The sequence below is a fragment of the Pongo abelii genome, chromosome 1, assembly GCF_028885655.2.
Source record: "Pongo abelii isolate AG06213 chromosome 1, NHGRI_mPonAbe1-v2.0_pri, whole genome shotgun sequence".
Classification (NCBI taxonomy): Eukaryota; Metazoa; Chordata; class Mammalia; order Primates; family Hominidae; genus Pongo; species Pongo abelii.
The window spans coordinates 100,782,753-100,802,455 of NC_071985.2; the positions used below are offsets into that span (position 1 = coordinate 100,782,753).

The following is a 19,703-nucleotide window of genomic DNA, read 5'->3' on the forward strand; positions in this document are numbered from 1 at the left end:
TGAAAACGCAAGGTCCGCACACGGACCAATGGAAATGAATGACTTTCGGAGCCCTAATTTGCATAAGGTGGTTATAAAAGAATCAGGCCCGCCCATTCTCTTACTTCTTTTCTTGGCTAAGTCGCGTTTGTACTGTGTCTTACCATGCCTGAACCGGCAAAATCCGCTCCGGCCCCTAAAAAGGGCTCCAAGAAAGCCGTCACCAAAGCCCAGAAGAAAGACGGCAAGAAGCGCAAGCGCAGCCGCAAAGAGAGCTACTCCATCTACGTGTACAAGGTGCTGAAGCAGGTCCACCCCGACACCGGCATCTCGTCCAAGGCCATGGGCATCATGAACTCCTTCGTCAACGACATCTTCGAGCGCATAGCGGGAGAGGCGTCCCGCCTGGCGCACTACAACAAGCGCTCCACCATCACATCCCGTGAGATCCAGACGGCCGTGCGCCTGCTGCTGCCCGGCGAGCTGGCCAAGCACGCCGTGTCCGAGGGCACCAAGGCGGTCACCAAGTACACCAGCTCCAAGTGAGTCCCTGCCGGGACCTGGCGCTCGCTCGCTCGAGTCGCCGGCTGCTTGACTCCAAAGGCTCTTTTAAGAGCCACCCATCTAATCACTAGAAAAGAGCTTGTTCACTTAACTTCCTTAGTTTCTTTTCATAAAGTAAGTTATTTTAGTGTGAAGGTCATGGGAAATGGCACACGTAGCTTTTTAACCATTTGGAACTCGAGGTCCCCAGTGCGTGATTGGATTTGCTTTTGAATCTAGAGCGTGTCTTTACTCATTGTGCTGCTTAGCCTTCCCAGGAGTCGGTTCTCAGGATGTTGGGAATCCGCCTCTTTGCCCGTCCCCACTCCCGCCCCACACTGGCGCCCTGGTGGCTTCTTGGGTCTGTTTCATTCTAAAATGAAGTGGCTGAGTTCGGCTGTCATTTAAGAGAACTCCAGGACACAATTCAGCCCGGGTTCCGCAAACACTGCGTGACCGCTCTGTATGGCTGACGCTTGGCAGCAGCTTTTGTGTCCGGTCACCAGTTCTGCCGTGCGATGGGGCCTCCTGTGGATACCAGCCGTTCTGTGTCTTTTGGACAAAGCCCGCGCAGCCGGGTCCCAGCCTTTTCCTGATTGGGCGACAAGAATATTCAAAATTCTGCGCTTTTTTCTAATTTGTAGATTTCAGTTTCCGTCGTTCACTTTGAGACTTTGAAATTCCTATTTCTCGTTTTGTTGATAATTTTTGCATTTAATGGTCTCTGCTTTAAATGGTAACGCTACGGCCCCAGGTCACTGCGAGGCACTTAACATGTAGATACGGGCTCAAAAGTCACCTCTCAGAGACCTACGTCATCCACTCAGGAATTCGCGCCTCTCATATTTGCCTGTCTCATTTTATCTTCCTTCTCTAGCAGCTGTCTGAAATTGGTTCGTCTGTTTTCTTGTTTATGGTATTCTCAAGCCCTTGACAGACCGGCTGGTGTGGTTTTCCCGTGCATCTTCAGCCTGGCACATTATGGACACTTACTTAAATACTACGTATTGATCTAATATTGTTGGGTTAGTTTTTCCATTCCACCCTTAATCGCTTCCGTGGTTGGATGATGGGTGCTGTTCATTTCCATTAGATGTATGTGAAGGCACAGTGAAAATGGAAATGTTTTTGGAGCTACTTCCTCAAACGTATCCTTAGTCACCTCAGTGCAACAGCTGGGAGGGGGCCGTGTTAAGATTTTTTTTTTGCAACAAAGAGGAGGTGGCAATGGTAGATCCACCCTTATGCTTCTCAGTTTAGCATAACCTCTTTTGGATTTTCATCAAATTCAGCGTGTTGGTCACTGGAAAGAGCCTTTTCCTTCTCCTTTTCTTACTCTCCCCTCATGGTGTTCCCCTCTTAAAGGAGAGGAGCTTTTAATTTACACTTACCACCTCATTTGCTTTTCAGGAGGCCATGCAATATAGGCGGGACTACATAGTTAATCTCCTTTTTACAAATGAGGCCAAGAGAAGCCTCATTGGTTCACAGTCATGCAGCTCATACTGTTCACCCTTGTATTCTCAGATGCAGGACAATTGCATTTTAGTTTTATTTTGTGGAGGTGCAGAATATTTACTCTTTCTGTCCAACCCTTGATTCTGCCGAGGAAGACACTGATGGTTTGATGAGTGATTCAACTCTGTTTTTGGCTAAGGGCTTTTGGAGTTGATGGCAGGGGTTTGATGAATCCAAATGAGCTCTAGACATTATCACAGACTGAATAGATCTTAATTGTCTCCTACATGTGTATTTTCAAATGTGTGTAGATGCTATTGTTATTAATAAAGTTACCAATTAATTTAAAGGCTTTGCTGGATTCTTTATCTACAGTGTATTTTCTCAATGAATGAAATTAACAGATACAACTTCCACTGTGTCTGTAGAAAAGCGTGGGTGCCTCTGATCTGGCAGATGACTATTTATAAGCCACCAGCCAAACTGCTGCCCCAAAGGTGCACTGGGGCTGAAATAGTCTGTTACAAGGCCACTGTTAATGCTTACTAATTGAAAAATATATGATCACAAATAGAAAGCAGTACAAATAAGATGGAAGAAATAAAGTTCATAATAAAGTTAAGCTAACACCTACGGAGCACTTATTACGTGCCAGGTACTGTTCTAGGCCCTTTATACGTATTGACTCATCTAATTCTCACTGGGACCTCAGGAAGTAGTACCGTTATTATCACCCATTTTACAGATAAGGAAACTGAGGCAAAGAGAAGCTTTTCTTCAGAAACTCTCCAGAGAATAAGCTCCTAGGTTAGCAGTTAAGGGACTTGAGAAACAGGGTCATTCTGAAAACCTGGACCCTTCCTGTGTTTTAGGGGGAACTATCTATGCTTTAGAATTGAAAAGAAATACCACTGGCTTTATTTTCTTCAGAGCGCACCCTGGATATAAATCCTGGGTGGTGGTGGCTGAGTACATTGAGGGTGGGATTAGGTGGTTGTGATCCTTCATCCCAGAGGCCGTAGCTCAACTCAATTGAGTTTGTCCCCACAGTGGTGGGGCTCACCAGCTGGAATCCTTTCACTAACATGAGAGAGCCTTAGGTGCTGGTTTTGGGCTCCGCCTGGGGATGATGTTCACTGGGAAGGATGTTATAGAGTGAGGAAGGGGGGAAGAGGTGATAGATTTTGATAGTTTAACTCTGGAGGGGAAGTAATTGGTGAGATTAATCCTCAAGAACCTCTTTGATCATTTCTCCTGCGCAGACATCTTTAAACATTTGCTTATGTTGGGGTTAATAACAATAATTGTTAAAATAATGATTGCTTCCCCTTACTGAGCACTTAACTGTTTACCTTAAACTTACTTAGCAGTAAGCTAAGAGTTTACCTTACACTTACTTAGCAAGATGGTCTTGATCTCCTGACCTCATGATCCACCCGCCTCCTGAAGTGCTCGGATTACAGGCGTGAGCCACCTTACCCAGCCTACAGCCACTTTTTAAGATAGTTTCTGTTGGCCGCATGCAGTGGCTCACAACTGTAATCCCAGCACTTTGAGAGGCCAAGGTGGGTGGATCATTTGAAGTCAGGAATTCGAGACCAGTCTGCCCAACATGGTGAAACCCCACCTCTACTAAAACTACAAAAATTAGCTTGGCATGGTGGTGGGCACTTGTAGTCCCAGCTACTCAGGAGGCTGAGGCAGGAGAATCCCTAGAACCCGGGAGGTGGAGGCTGCTGCCACTGCACTCCAGCCTGGGCAACAGAAGAAGACTCTATCTCAAAAAAAAAAAAAAAGGAAAAAAAAATGAAGGACCAAAAGGACACTGTCATAGTTCTGTAATATGGCTTATCAATAATTCTGGAGTAGGCCTGAAGGGCAGCTCTGTTTGGGTTTCAGAAATTGACCCTTAAGTGAGAGACTGTCCCTGTAACCGAGGGGACTAGGTTTAATAATTCATTTAATATGTGTGATTGAAAATCTGTATCTACTAATTTTATAAATATTAAGTATCTATGAACATTATTAAATTCTATAAGAATGGCATTCCAGGACCAATTTTCTTCTCTCTGACTCCTAAGCATTGTAAGGTGTGATATCATTTGTTATTTCATTCAAGAATTTATTATCTGTGAAGATGGCAGGCAATCTGCTAGGTAGTGAGGACAGAAAATTGAACAGGAGTGGCTTCTGCCTTCCTGGACCTCTAGTGACTAGAAGAGAAGACATATTAATCCAGTGACTATGAGAAAGTGTGACAAGTATTACGATTGTAGAAGTATAGATAGAGAGAGTGTAATGGAGGGAGTCGTAACTTCACATTGGTGGGTGTAGGGAAGGCCTCCCTGAGGAAAGAACTTTTAGGATGACACTTGACAAGGATAGGAAGGGTGTACCAGGCAGTGGATGGCATGGGCAAAGGCTTGGAGAGAGTGGAAAAGATCATGCTCAGGTAGATAGGAAGAACTGCAGGAAGTCTAGTACAGGCGGCGGTTAGAGGGCAAGGAGGACAGTGCAGCATCAAGAGGTTACACAGGTAGACAGAGCCAGATCTTGCAGGATTAGGCCAGAATGTGTAAACTGACTTTAAAGAAACCAATGAGCTCCTAGGCTGACCTGACTATGGGAACAGAAAGGAGCTGTGTGGCACTAAAAACAGAAGAGTTAAAGTCTCAGAGGCCACATGGTTTATGCCCATCAAGCACTCTCTGGAGCAGACGGTACCCTGACCCTCAAAAGTGTGTGTGTGTTCCCTGCAACAGGGCTTCCCTTAAAGTGGAAATGGCTTTGTCAGGCCAGCAGATTGACACCAACTACCATGGTCACCTGCCTCTGTGTGCTGCAGGTGGCCTTCTCATTATAGATTGCCTTTCTTTACAACTCTGCTTCTAGTGGAACGATGGGTGGATCAGGGGAACCGAATATTTGCTCTTTAGAGAGTTGTCTTCAGGATGTAGTTTATCATGATACTCTGTTGTCTGCTTTCTGTAAATTGGTACTTAGAGGCTTGGTTAGATTTAGGTTTACTTTTTCACCCCATGACATGACTACTTCATAGGTGGTACTATTTCTTTTCTATCAGGAGACATGTAATGTCTAGCTGCTTCTTTTTTTGTGATAACAGCAGTGATTGATTCTCAATGCTTAGATCAATTAATTCATTATCAATTGCAAAATAATGATATTCTGTCACTCTCCTTTCATATATTAGCTGGAATACTTCAGTAAAGAGGAATATTATTATTATTTTTTTTAGAGATAAGGTCTTGTTCTGTCACGTAGGCTGGGGTACAGTGGCCAGATCATAGCTCACTGGAACCTCGAACTCCTTGGCTCAACTGATCCTCCCACCTGAGCCTTCCCAGTAGCTAGAACTACAGGTAGGCATCACCACGTTGAGTTAATTTTTAAGTTTTTTGTAGAGATGCTATGGTACCAAGGCTGGTCTTGAACTCCTGGCCTCAAGTGATCCTCTCACTTCTTTTCAAATCGCTGGGAAAAATTAGTATTTTTAATAGTAAATATCTGGAAACTACTTATATGTCTACTAGTATGTGGCAATAAAGTGTTAGGGTCCCTTTTGACGGAGATAAAAAAGGATATGTGTGTATTGATATGTATGCACCGATATTAAATAAAACACTTTCCAGGGATTTCACATAACAAAACTAATAATAGTGGCTACTCTCTTTTTTTTTTTTTTTTTGAGATGGAGTCTCATTCTTGTTGCCCAGGCTGGAGTGCCATGGCATGATCTTGGCTCACTGCAGCCTCCACCTCCCAGGTTCAAGTGATTCTCCTGCCTCAGCTTCACATGTAACTGGGATTACAGGTGCGTGCCTCCACGCCTGGCCAATTTTTTGTATTTTTAGTAGAGACGGGGTTTCACCATGTTGGCTAGGCTGGTCTCAAACTCCTGACCTCAGGTAATCCACCTGTCTCAGCCTCCCAAAGTGCTGGGGTTACAGGCATGAGCCACTGTGCCTGGCCAATAGTGGCTACTCTTTTTTTTTTTTTTTGATTCGAGTCTTGCCCTGTTGCCCAGGCTGGAGTGCAGTGACACGATCGTGGCTCACCGCAACCTCCACCTCCCGGGTTCAAGCGATTCTTCTGCCTCAGCCTCCCAAGTAACCGGAACCATAGGCTCGTGCCACCACGCCCGGCTAATTTTTGTAGTTTTTAGCAGAGACGGGGTTTCACCATGTTGGCCAGGCTAATCTTGAACTCCTGACCTCGTGATCCACCCGCCTTGGCCTCCCAAAGTGCTGGGATTACAGGCGTGAGCCAACGCACCCGGCCAATAGTGGCTACTCTTAAGGAGAAGAATTTCCTTGGGCCAAAAGATTTTGCTTTTTCCTTTATATCTTTCAGTACTGTTTAAATTTATGATCAATGTTCACTTAAAAACAATGTCAGCAGAGGTTATGTGAACAGTAGGATTATTGGCCATTTAAAAAAAAGCCTATAAGAATATTTTTTGTTGAAAATAATGTATTTAAAACTACCTGTTCTACTGCCTGGCACTGAGTAGACTCTCAATACATTGTAGTTAATTCTGAAAAATAATTAAAAAAACTTCATCAATGCAAATAGCAATCAACTTAATAACAATAGCAGCAACAGCAATAACAAAAACGCCAGAAGTCCCTAGGGTGGATGAGGTAACATATAGGTTTGGGATTGAGTCTCCACTATTCCTAACCTATTTTTTAAAAATCCCTCAAGGTTATGAACACTTGCTTTGCAGGAGGCAGTCTCTGGAGTGATTTTTCTGACTAGTTAACTTCACTAATGTGTCCTTGGTCACAGGTTTGGTCATCAGACAGACTAGGAGAGGCAATCAGGCTCTTTAAGGAGGCCTGGGTCATCGAGAGCTGTGAAACTAGCTAAAAATCAGAGTTGATGGAACTGGCCTGGGAGAGTTGGTATAGGTTCTTGAGCAAGTCAAGAGCAATATTTTGGGCAGGTTATTATGACCTTTGTATCTTTATTCTGAAGAAATGTGCAGGATGCATAGAAGAAAGAGAATACAGGAAACCGGAAACCAGTGGGGAGGCTGCTGCAACCAGTAATGAGGTCTTAGACAAGCACAGAGACAGCAGGGAGAGAGAAGATAAACAAAAACCATGTTCTGAATGAAGGAGGCAAAAAACTGTTTTAGTTTTGTATTTATGTGTAAAAAATTACCCCAAATTAAGTGGCTTAGGACAATACTCATTTAGCCTCTCATGGTTTCTGTAGGTCTGGGCATGGCATAGTGGGAGTCTTTGATTAGAATCTCACAAGGGTAAAATCAAAGTGTCAACTGGGCTGCATTTTCATATGAAGCCTGGGGTCTTCCAAACTCATCCAGGTTGTTGGCAGAATTCAGTTTCTTGCAGGTGTAGAATTGAGGCCCTCAGAGGCTGCTCTTCTCCACAGGCAGGTCACAGCATGGATATTTGCTTCTAATGGCCAGCAGAAGGGCATCTCTGTTGCTTCCACTTTATCTAATTCAGGGAAGGCATTGACCCTCTTTTAAAAAGCTCACTAGGCCAAGTGCAGTGGCTCACGCCTGTAATCCCAGCACTTTGGGAGATCATGGCAGGCAGATCACCTGAGGTTCGAGACCAGCCTGGCCAACATGGTGAAACCCCAGCTCTACCAAAAATACAAAAATTACCCGGGCATGGTGGCAGGTGCCTGTAATCCCAGCTACTCAGGAGGTTGAGGCAGGAGAATCGCTTGAACCCAGGAGGTATAGGTTGCAGTGACCCTGGATTGCACCACTGCACTCCAGCCTGGGCAACAGAGTAAGACTCTGTCTCAAAAAAAAAAAAAAAAAGGCTTACCTAAGTCAGGGATTCCCTTCTTATTAACTCCAAGTCAACTGATGAAGGATCTTAACTACATCTGCAAAGTTTTCTCGATTAACAGCAAGTACAGGTTCTGCCCATACTCAAAGGGAGGGGATTTAAACAACGAGTACCAGGGGCTAGGACTCACGGGCGCCATCGCAGAATTTTGCCTACTAAAGGAATATAAAGGAACTGTGTGTCTGAAGTCAGATACTTTTCTGTGATTTAAATTAATTTTAAAATAAAAGAGTAAAAAGTAAAAATTCCAAGTTACTGAAAGCCCACAGTGTGCAAAATACTATAGACATACCATTTCAAATCCTCAGAACAAATCCTGAAAGGTAAATGTTATGGTTTTTATAGTGGAGGATACTGAGGTTCAGACATGTTAAAGAACTTGGAATTTTCCTTCTAGTACATCATGTTGTATCAAAACAACCCCAAAAAGGTAAATATTACCCCCATTGTACAAAGAAAGAAATGGATATTTATGCAGTTTAAATAACTTGGCATTCCCTGATACACCATGGTGCTCCTGAATTTTACTAAAATATTTGTCTAAAATTTGCAAATTGCAAATAATCTGAGGATCTAGCAACATATTTTCTATGTCTGTTTAATAGAACCATAGAATATTAGTGCTGGAAGGAACCCAGAAATCATCTGGTCCAATTTCCTCATATTATGTTTTTCCTGATTTTAGTATAAAATTATTCTCTCACCTCCTGTCCCCATCAGATCCCTAAGTGGAGTAGATGTTCTTTAGAGGCCCATCTTTGGGATCATCTCTCTTTTTTTTTGGAGACAGGGTCTCACTCTGTCACCCAGGCTGGAGTGTAGTGGCGTGATCTCGGCTCATGGCAACCTCTGCCTCCCGGCTTCAAGCGATCCTTGTGCCTTAGCTTCCCAAGTATCTGGGGCTACAGGTGTGCACCACCATGCCCAGCTAATTTTTGTATTTTTGGTACAGATGGGGTTTCTCCATGGTCTCAAACTCCTGGGCTTAAGTAACCTGCCCGCTTGGCCCTCCCAATGTGCTGGGATTACGGAGGGAGTGAGCCACTGTGTCCAGCTGGGGCCACCTCTTCATAAGCTCTTCCCAGGGACTCCCAGGGCTTTCTCCAGCTCCTCTGGGCAGATGAGAGAAGCCAACTGGGTCTCTAGATGTGCCTCCAGATACACACTCCCAGCTGCCTGAAGTATGCGGCCACTTGCCATTGCCAGTTGATGGTTATGATCCAGTGTGGCCTGAAGTGAACTCTCTTCAGCAGCTCTTCCTCACAGGCTATCTATTCCTGTGAAGGCGGCATCATTCTCCTAGTCATTCAGGCAGGAAGGTGCAGAGTCATCTTGGATTACATTTTGTCCCAACAACTCCCTTTCTGCTCTTTCCCCTATCCAGGTTCAGGCAATCTTCTATGTGCAATAAAGTCAACAGTTCCCCTCCTGTCCATTCCTGTGTCTGGTTCCCTTGTTCTCATCCGTGGTCCTCTCATCTTTGTCCCCAAGACTTGGCCTCCTGCTTTGGGTATGGCTCCCTTCTGATTGGTTTTGTACCCTCCATCCCAAATTAACCAACTGTATACACAGCTCATATCACGTTACTTAGAATCATGGCTGCACTGTGTCCCCCGACATTTCCTCCTTAAAATTTTGTTTTTAATGCAAACTTATTTGGAGATATCTCCCTTTTCCTTATTTAGTATTATCCCATTTTATGTGCATTCCTTAGTCTGAGACAATTACTCTTTTTGCTTTTATGTGTTATTGTGAAAAAGTATATTTCTATGCATTTAAAAATTATTCTTTAGTATTTTTTATTTTTATTTATTTATTAATTTTTTTTTGAGATGGAGTTTTGCTCTTGTTGCCCAGGCTGGAGTGAAATGGCACCATCTTGGCTCACTGCAACCTCCACCTCCCAGGTTCAAACAATTCTCCTGCCTCAGCCTGCCGAGTAGCTGGGATTACAGGCACCAGTCACAACGGCCAGCTAATTTTTGTATTTTTAGTTGAGATGGGATTTCACCATGTTGGCCAGGCTGGTCTCGAAATCCTGATCTCGTGATCCGCCCACCTCCCAAAGTGCTGGGATTACAGGCGTGAACCACCGCACCTGGCCTCCTCTTGGGTTATTATGGAAGCTTCATGATGTCAGCATTCCTTCCCCCAGGGTATAGGGCAGGAACCTCTCTGGGGAGGTAAGACCCTCAATTAGAAAAGTGGGCAAAAATATTAGAGTCCTGCCTTGGGGCAGGTGAAAGGAGGGCAGGAGAAAGTCAGAGAGATTCTGTTTCCTGAGACCTGCCTCTAAGGCCTAACACACCCAACATTGGAGTGTACTGTACTCTGTAAAAAGACCATACAAGGGCTATGGGAGTTATGAGCCAGGAACTGTGGACAGAAACCAATATACATTATAACACCACATATATGTATATTTTTTCTTTCTTTCTTTTCTTTTCTTTTTTTTTTTTTGAACCTTGCTGTGTCGCCTAGTCTGCAGTGCAATGGCGCTGCCTTGGCTCACTGCAACCGAAGCCTCCTGGGCTCAAGCGATTCTCCTGTCTCAGCCTCCTGAATATCTGGGATTACAGGTGCACGCTGCCATGCCCGGCTAATTTTTTTGGATTTTAGTAGAGACAAGGTTTCACTGTGTTGCCCAGGCTGGTCTCGAACTCCTCAGCTCAGGCAATCCACCCGCCTAGGCCTCACAAAGTGCTAGGATTACAGCTGTGAGCCACCACACCCGGCCTATATATGCATATTTTTTCTAACACTTAACATGCTTTTTCTTGGTGCCAAGAATGTTTTAAACACTTTACATGTATTAACTCATTTTATCCTCACAAAACCCTATCAAGTAGGTAGTATAAGTATGTCCATTTACAGATTGGGAGATGGAGGAACATAGAAAGGTTAAGAAACTTTCTCATAGTCACACAGTCGGTGCCAAACCAGATTTCAACCCCAGAGTCTTCCTTTAGTCACTATACTACACTACTACTATCAAATAAGTAAGATGTTGATGCAACATTGATAGTAATTTCAAAGATTAGAAATAACCAACAGCCGGGGTGTAGTGGCCCGTGCTTGTAATTCCAGCATCTGGGAGCCCGAGGCGGGCAAGTTTGCTGGGAGTTGGAGACCAGCCTGACAACGTGGCAAAACCCTGTCTCTACAAAAAATATAAAAATTAGCTGGGCGTGGTGGTGCGCGCCTGTAGTCTGAGCTACTTGGGAGGCTGAGGTGGGAGGGTCGCTTGAGCCTGGGAGGTTGAGGCTGCAGTCTGCAGTGAGTTATGCTCACACCACTGCACTCCAGCCTGGGCAACAGAGACCCTGTCTTAAAAACAAAACAAAGCAAAACCACCTCCGACAACGTAGGAATGCTGAAATGAATTATATTAATTCTAAGTAAAAACTCAACCTATCCCAATTAGCCCAAGACCACTACTTAGTCTACCTAAGCCAAGTCTGCTGACTTGTTACAATGAGGGAGAACACACAACAGAGAAACTGGTGGCGGGGTGGTGGGAGGAGGGTGCTCACCAAACAAGAGGAAAATTAGAGTTATCATTGATTTTGGGGGAAGAGTGGAGTGTAGTTTTCATAGGCTCAAAGCAAAGCAGGGCTGTGTGAAAGGGTAGGCATAGGATGGGACTTTGAAGTGGATCCAGGGTCTTGTTTCCTTAGAAACTACAAAGTTGAGATAGAGGTGGAATGCTGTGTTCAGAAACCCCTTACTTGAGGTTTTGCACCTCGGTTGAAAATTACTGCTGGTTTTTTGTATCAAGGTGGCTTAGGTCCTCCAGACAGGAGGGGGATACTGCATTGTTACTGACAGGATTTCAAGCAGCCAAAGTTCTAATAGTCTGTGATTTTGAGTACAAGTTCCTCAGTGAATAAGAAAGGAGTGGTCACTCAGAGAGGGGAGTTATGAGCCTTTATAGCTGTAGCATGCCCTTGGAGAAGAATGTTTTCTGTTATTTCTAGTCTAGCTTAATCTCTGTTAGTGCAGCCTAATGAACGGCAGAACAGGTTTTGATTTTCTCAGTCCTAGCGAATTTCTGCTTCTCGAAGTGCATGTTAGTGGTAATGTGTTTTATATCTTACTTTATTTCTTATTTTCTCCCCGTTTAATCTATATTTTATTTTATTTATTTTTTATTTTTTTGAGACGGACTCTCGCTCTGTCCCCAGGGTGGAGTGCAGTGGTGCGATCTCAGCTCACTGCAGCCTCTGCCTCCCGGGTTCAAGCGATTCTCCTGCCTCAGCCTCCTGAGTAGCTGGGACTATAGGCGCGTGCCACTACGCCTGGCTAATTTTTGTATTTTTAGTAGAGACGAGGTTTCACCATGTTGGCCAGGCTGGTCTTGATCTCCTGACCTTGTAATCTGCCGGCCTCGGCCTTCCAAAGTGCTGGGATTACAGGCATGAGACACCGCGCCTGGCCTAATCTGTATTTTAAAAATTGAACTTTTCCATGTACCCCTGAACCTAAAATAAAAGTTAAAAACAAACAAACATACAAAACAACAACAATAACAGCGACAAAACCAGGCCGGGCATCGTGGCTCACGCTTGTAATCCCGGCACTTTGGAAGGCCGAGGCGCGCAGATCACGAGGTCAGGAGTTCGAGACCAGCTTGACTAACATGGTGAAACCCCGTCTCTACTAAAACTACAAAAATTAGCCGGGCGTGGTGGCACGTGCCTGTAATCCCAGCTACCTGGGAGGCTGAGGCAGGAGAATCCCTTGAACCAGGGAGGTGGAGGTTGCAGTGAGCCGAGATCATGCCACTGCACTCCAGCCTGGGAGACAGAGCGAGACTCTGTCTCAAACAAAAAAAAAAAGAGAATTCTGTACTTTGTAATTAGAGGAGTAATTCATTAATTCATGTCAGGGGCATATTATTTTATTTTTCCAAATGCTAGGAAGCAGGTATCCATGTTTGATAATATAAATTTTGGGACAATTGGCAGTCATCTGGCTCACAGGGAAAACAGGAAAAACAAGAAACCTAAATAAACTTCATATTGATTTCCCAAAAAAATTACCTTTTATTTTCAACTCTTATAGAACTCAACCTGCATCTCTTTGCCATCCATGTTCTTTTTTTTTTTTAGAGACTGGGTCTCATTCTGTCACCTAGGCTGGAGTGCAGTGGCATGATCATAGCTCACTGCAGCCTCAATCTCCCAGGCTCAAGTGATCCTCCCACTTCAGCCTCCCAAGCAATTGGGACCACAGGCACATGCCACTGTGCCTGGCTAGTATTTTATTTTTTTGTAGAGATGAGGTCAATCTGCATTAAACTTCATGTTGCTCCAACACCACATTTTATCTCCCCACTTTCCCAGCAATGGACAACTAGGCTTGTGCCAATTCTCCGTCACCACCAGAAATGCTGCAATGAACATTGTTGTATATATTCCCTTTTGGACCTATATAAGAATTTCTTTTGGATAAAAACTCAGGAACAGAACTGCTGAGAAGCCAGAAACCAGCAGTTCTGTTCAGAGTTTTATTTATATCTAATTGAACTAAGGAGTGTCAGGCTCCCCTCCAGAATGGTTGTCCTGGACTTCCAATACCAAGGTAGCTGGACTCTGAGCCCACATCCAGGCCCAATCCTCGGGTCATCCAACTTTCTAAGTTTTGCCAGACTGCCTGGTGTAAAGCGATATCTCAGCATTGCTTTCATTTTCATTTTCATTGTTCTGGGTATTCATGAGTTCAAGCATCTCTACCTGAGCTTGATAGTTTTCGGATTTCTTCTCCTGTGTATTGCCTGTTCATATCCTTTGCTCCAACATTGTTTATAGAGCACTCCCTCCCTACTTTCGCATTTGGGGTCCCCTAAACTGGACCCCATTGCTAAAGCTTACTTCTCATGAGTGACCTTTGCCCATGCTGCGTGTGGTCCAGGAACAATTCTTCTGTCTTTGTTTTTGCTGTCCCCTGGATTACATCATCTTCTCCAAACCCCCAATCTAAACATGTCCTGAATCCTAAATAGTCTTTAGAACCAAGCTCAGATATCGCCTCCTACTGGAAGGGTTCCTTTATTTGCTCAGCTGGCCTTGGTCTTTGCCTCTTGGCTCCCACAAAGCTCAACCTGCATGTATTATTTATTTATTTATTTATTTATTTATTTATTTATTTATTTACTATTTTTTTGAGACGAAGTCTTGCTCTTGTCCCCGAGGCTGGAGTGCAATGGCACGATCTTGGCTCACTGCAAACTCCGCCTCCCGGGTTCAAGTGATTCTCCTGCCTCAGCCTCCCAAGTAGCTGGGATTACAGGTGCCTGCCACCACGCCCGACTACTTTTTGTATTTTTAGTAGAGACAGGGTTTCACCGTGTTGGCCAGACTGATCTCCAACTCCTGACCTCAGGGGATCCGCCCACCTCGGCCTCCCGAAGTGCTGGGATTACAGGCGTGAGCCACCGCGCCAGGCCTCAACCTACATTTCAAGTCACCATCTGTCACAGGATACCTTCCACTCTGGCTCTGGATGTGGGGGTCACCTCCTCACAAAGACAGACAGGTTGTATGTGCATACACAGAAAGATTCAGAAGAAATATGAAGACTTTTAAAAAATCAGTGAGATGATTTTAACTTTCTTCTTTGTAGTTTTCTCTAGCCAGTTTTAAAAACTATAAGGTGTAGGCCGGGCGCGGTCGCTCACACCTGTAATCCCAGCACTTTGGGAGGCTGAGGTGGGTGGATTACCTGAGGTCAGGAGTTCAAGACCAGCCTGGCCAATATGATGAAACCCTGTCTCTACCAAAAAATACAAAAATTGGCCAGGGGTGGTGCCGCATGCCTGTAGTCCCAGATACTCAGGAGGCTGAGGCAGGAGAATCCCTTGAACCCAGAAGGCAGAGCTTGCAGTGAGCTGAGATTGCGCCACTGCACTCCAGCCTGGGCGACAGAGCGAGACTCCATCTCAAAAAAAAAAAAAAAAAAAAAAAAAACCGAGAAAAACAAAAACAAAAAAACCTCCCAAAAAACCACAACTATAAGTTGTAATCCGTAGTACAATTAATTTACTTGGTAGAGATCCTCTTTTCCTTTCATTTTGCCCTTTTGTAAGGATCATAAAACGGGAAAATATCACCAATAGTAATTATCATTTTGTGAAACTTGTTGCAATTTTTATTTTCCTGTGAATGTGACTGGGAGGCAATGTAAATGAATTTCTTTTTTCTTTTTTTTGAGATGGAGTCTCACTCTGTCGCCCAGGCCGGAGTGCAGTGGCGGATCTTGGCTCACTACAAGCTCCGCCTCCCGGGTTCACGCCATTCTCCTGCCTCAGCCTTCCGAGTAGCTGGGACTACAGGCGCCCGCCACCCATGCCTGGCTACTTTTTCTTTTTAATTTTTTTTTTTTTTTTTTTTGTATTTTTAGTAGAGATGGGTTTTCACCGTGTTAACCAGGATGGTCTCGATCTCCTGACCTCGTGATCCGCCCGCCTCGGCCTCCCAAAACGCTGGGATTATAGGCGTGAGCCCCAGCGCCTGGCCAAGGTAAATGTATTTCTTACTGTAGACTTGAGGTCAGGAGAGTGGGCTGTACTGTACACATATTGATATTATTTGTATCTATTCCATGTATCACTTTCTCCTAAAGCATCAAATCTAATACAAAAAAAAAGAAAAGCAAAACACAAAACCTAGGCTCAAATTCCACCCTGGCCATGTTTTAGCCGAGTAACTCACGTTCCCCGGTGTCTAATCTTTACCAGAAACTTCCTTACCTTTAAAATAGGGAAAAAGCCTTTTCTTCTTTCCAGGGTTGTTGTGGACTCAAACGAGAGGCTGTTAGTGAAAGGTTTTTGTGAGTTATAAAGCTCCTAGGAACCCAATTATTTCTGCTGCCTTGGCCACATAGTCTAGAAGAATCTCTACATAATTAGCATTAGCATCTAGAGATTAGATAATTTACCCATTATTTTCCATGTGCTTGTCTTATTTCCCAGCATGATGGTAATATTTCCAAGGGAAAGATCTAGGATATATGTCAATTAACGTTTATCATAAAAATAATGAAATTGCTAATAACTATTAATTTATTGTCATGTGGAGACTCTGCTCTAAGTACTTTGTATGGACTGTATAGCAATTTATCCCGGCACGAATCTTATGAGGTATGTGTATTTATTGTTACTGTTTTACAGATATTGAAACTAAGACACTGAGCCTCTATTTTAGCCTCATGTCTTCCTTCTTTCCTTCCAGCTTTTCCCGGGCAAGTAAATGCAGGCCACAGTCTGCCAGCTGCCCAACGATTCAGGCTTTTCATTATCATAGGAAGCATCTGGCCAAGGACCACCAACATCTTCCTGTCCTGCCCCTGAAGCTGTGAGTTCCCCAAGTGGAGACACAGCCTGTTCCCCAACACCTACACTCATGAACACGGGAGGGTTGGTCAAAATTGCACAGCTATCATGCTTAGTTTTACACTCAGGTGTAAGTGACTGATAGAAGGGCCTTTTGGAGGTGGAGAGTGCACAGGTTCTGAAGAGGCAAGACCAGGGGAAGTCTGGACCTGCTTCCGGAGTGTCCTCCCACAAGGCTTAGTGCTCAGGACCTGTAGTGGGTTGAATATGTTCCCTAAAGTTCGTGTCTATCCAGCATCTCAAAATGTGAACGCATTTGGAAACAGGGGCTTTGAAGATGTAAGTAGTTAAGGATCTTGAGATGAAATCATGCTGGATATAGGATGGGCCTTAAATTCAATGACTGGTATCTTTATAAGAGAAAGGAGGGGGAAATTCGGACACACAGAGATGAGTAAGAAGCCACGTGAAGATGGAGGGAGAGATTGGAATGAGGCTGCCACAAGCCAAGGAACATCAGAAGCCACCAGAAGCTGAAAGAAGCAAGGAAGGATACTCCCTGAGAGCCTTTAGAGGGAGCGTGGTACTTTATTTCAGACTTCTGGTCTCCAGAACTGTGGAAGAATACAGTTCTGTTGTTTTAAGCTACCAAGTTTGTGGTCATTTGCTATGGCAGCCCTAGGAAACTAACACAGGTTGAGTATCCCTTATCTGAAATGCCTGGGACTGGGAGTGTTTCAGGTTTCAGATTTTGGAATATTTGCATATATATAATGAGATGTATTGGGGATGGGACCCAAGACTAAACACGAAATCCATCTATGTTTCATAAATACCTTATACACACTTACACTGTGCCCCATTTTCTCCAACAACTTGGCTTTCTGTACTATAAACATAAATGTTTTCTCTCCCTTTTTTTTTTTGAGACAGAGTCTTGCTCTGTTGCCCAGGCTGGAGTGCAATGGCACAATCTCGGGTCACTGCAACCTCCTGGATTCAAGTGATTCCTCTGCCTCAGCCTCCCGAGTAGCTGGGACTACAGGCATGTGCCACCACGCCTGGCTAATTTTTGCATTTTTAGTAGAGACGGGGTTTCACCATGTTGGTTAGGCTGGTCTCGAACTCCTGACCTCAAGTGATCCAGCCGCCTCGGCCTCCCAAATTGCTGGGATTACAGGCATGAGCCACTGCGCCTGGCCTTGCTTTTTCTCTTTTAAAATCACTGTTACTCATGGGGTATCTGCAGGCCTTTTTGATATTTTCAACAATATCTTTATACCACAGAGCAGAGAATAAGCAAAAAAACCCCACAGTGAGTAAGGCACGTAGGTCTTGGCTCCTACGTGGGGCATTATGGGGAACGTGCTGTTGACGACACTGGCCTGCACACATGCCATTTTATGACCCTTTGTGGGTGTGTGCACGTTGGGGAAACCGGGCATGTGCAGAAAAGATATATCTCAGTGGAAAGGGGCTGGGAGGGCCTTTTATTTCCTTGGGGGAAATACTGTGCATTCTATGACCCGTTGTGTGAGGTCAGGTGTGGAATTTTCCACCGAGGCACCACATTAGTGCTCAAAATTGTTCAGATTTTGGAGCATAGGGTTTCGGATCTTCAGATTAGGGATGCTCAACCTGTACAACATCCTTGCAACAATCTAGGTGTGAGCTTTCCTCAAGAGCAAGAAGAGCTTGCCACTTCTGCTATATGACCACGGTGAAGCCAGCCTGTCACCGTCCTGCCCTGGATGACCCCAGGGAGCTCTACAGAGGTCCATGGCTGGGGGAGGCCAGCAATTGTCTAGGAGAGCTCAGTGCCACTTGCAAAGACAACAGATCTCTCTACAAATTCTGGGCTGAGCAGGTGAAGGAGGCTGGTCAGGCCCATGAAGGAGCCTAGTCAGCCATAAGGAAAGGTTCACTGTGGGGCCCCCGACTTCCCATTCCTGATCTCCTTTTCACCTCTGCTGCCCACTTCCTTTCCTCTTTCCCTCCAAGTATACCTTATACTCTGCTCCTGATGACACTCAGATCTTCCCCCGCCCGCCCCTCCCCCGCCAAATAAAAAGAGCCTAGTGACTTTTGTAAGAACGGTGTATTCATTTCCTAGTGTTGCATTAATAGCATTAATAAGTTACCATAAACTTAGTGGTTTAAAACAACACAAATTTGCCGGGCGTGGTGGCTCACGCCTGTAATCCCAGCACTTTGGGAGGCCAAGGCGGGTGGATCACCTGAGGTCAGGAGTTCGAGACCAGCCTGACCAACGTGGTGAAAACCCATCTCTACCAAAAATACAAAAATTAGTCGGGTATGGTGACGCGTGCCTGTAATCCCAGCTACTCAGGAAGCTAAGGCGGGAGAATTGCTTGAACCTGGGAGGCAGAGGATGCAGTGAGCCGACATCACGCCATTGCACTCCAGACTGGGCAACAAGAGCGAAACTCCGTCTCAAAAAAAAAAAAAAACATGAAACAAAACAAAACGAAAAAAAAAAAAAACACACAAATTTATTCTCTTACCATTCTGGAGGTCAGAAGCCCAACATAAGTTTTAAGGGGCTAAAACAAATGTCCGAAGGACTGGTTTGTTCTGGAGGCTCCAGGTATATAATCCATTTTTTGACTCTTCCAGCGTCTAGAAACTGGCATTTTTTAGCACCTGGACAGATCACTCTAATGTCTGCTTCTGTCATCACACCCCCTTCTCCCTGATTGCCCCTCTCGTCTCTCTAAGGATTCATGTGACTATATTAAGGGCTCATCTCAATAATCCAGGATAAGTTCTTTATCTCAAGGTCCTTAATTTGTTCACATTTGCAAAGTCCCTTTGCCATATAAGGTAACATATTCACAGATTCCAAGGATTGGGATGTGGATATCTCTGTGGGGCTATTATTCAGCCTACCACAGATGTGCACTCCTCCCTAAAGTATTTATCTTCGAGCACTGAGGGGAACTCTGCCTTCAGCTAAGGCTACACAACTATCCTGATGGTGGACTGTAGCAACTTGTAGGCAAGGGGTACAGCTCAGGGCAGCTACCTCTCCCTCTTCTCGGGCCAACCTGGAGGAAGTTCCTTCCAGAGTGCAGGCTATACTTGCTTCTGGCCTGCAAATTCCTGAGAATTCTTTGAAACCTAGGAGGGGCCTGGGTATTATGCCCTTTTGAGTGCGAATTCAGAGGCCAGTGGAATTAGGGCAATCAGGCATTTCCTGATCATCTGCTATGCCCCAGGATGCTGACTTGGAGAGATGAACAAGGCAAAATGCCCATTCTGACGGCACTCAGAATTTCACGGGGAACTGGAAGGATAAATGAATCTGGGAGGAACTGCTAAAACAGGTAGGAGAGGGTAAGCTTGTTAGAACCTGAGAAGAATGCTGTCTGAAAAGGTAGAGAAGTCAGGAGAAGCAGTGAGGCCCTCAACCCTGTGTATCACAATGCCTCCTGTCACTTCCTCTCTGAGTTTCCAGTACAAGCTTCTCGGTGGCTGTTTTCTGCCCAAGCACATGAACTTTGGAAGACCTAGCA

General features: G+C 44.8%; 1 protein-coding gene across 1 annotated transcript; it reads left to right on the top strand.

Annotated features, from left to right (window-relative positions):
- The first annotated feature begins 102 nt into the window (after positions 1–102).
- Positions 103–2,329, top strand: H2BC21 (histone cluster 2, H2be). The gene is given in 1 exon segment (NM_001131764.1): positions 103–2,329. A coding segment is annotated over 1 exon segment (381 nt). The 5' UTR covers positions 103–144; the 3' UTR covers positions 526–2,329.
- The last annotated feature ends 17,374 nt before the right edge of the window (positions 2,330–19,703 follow it).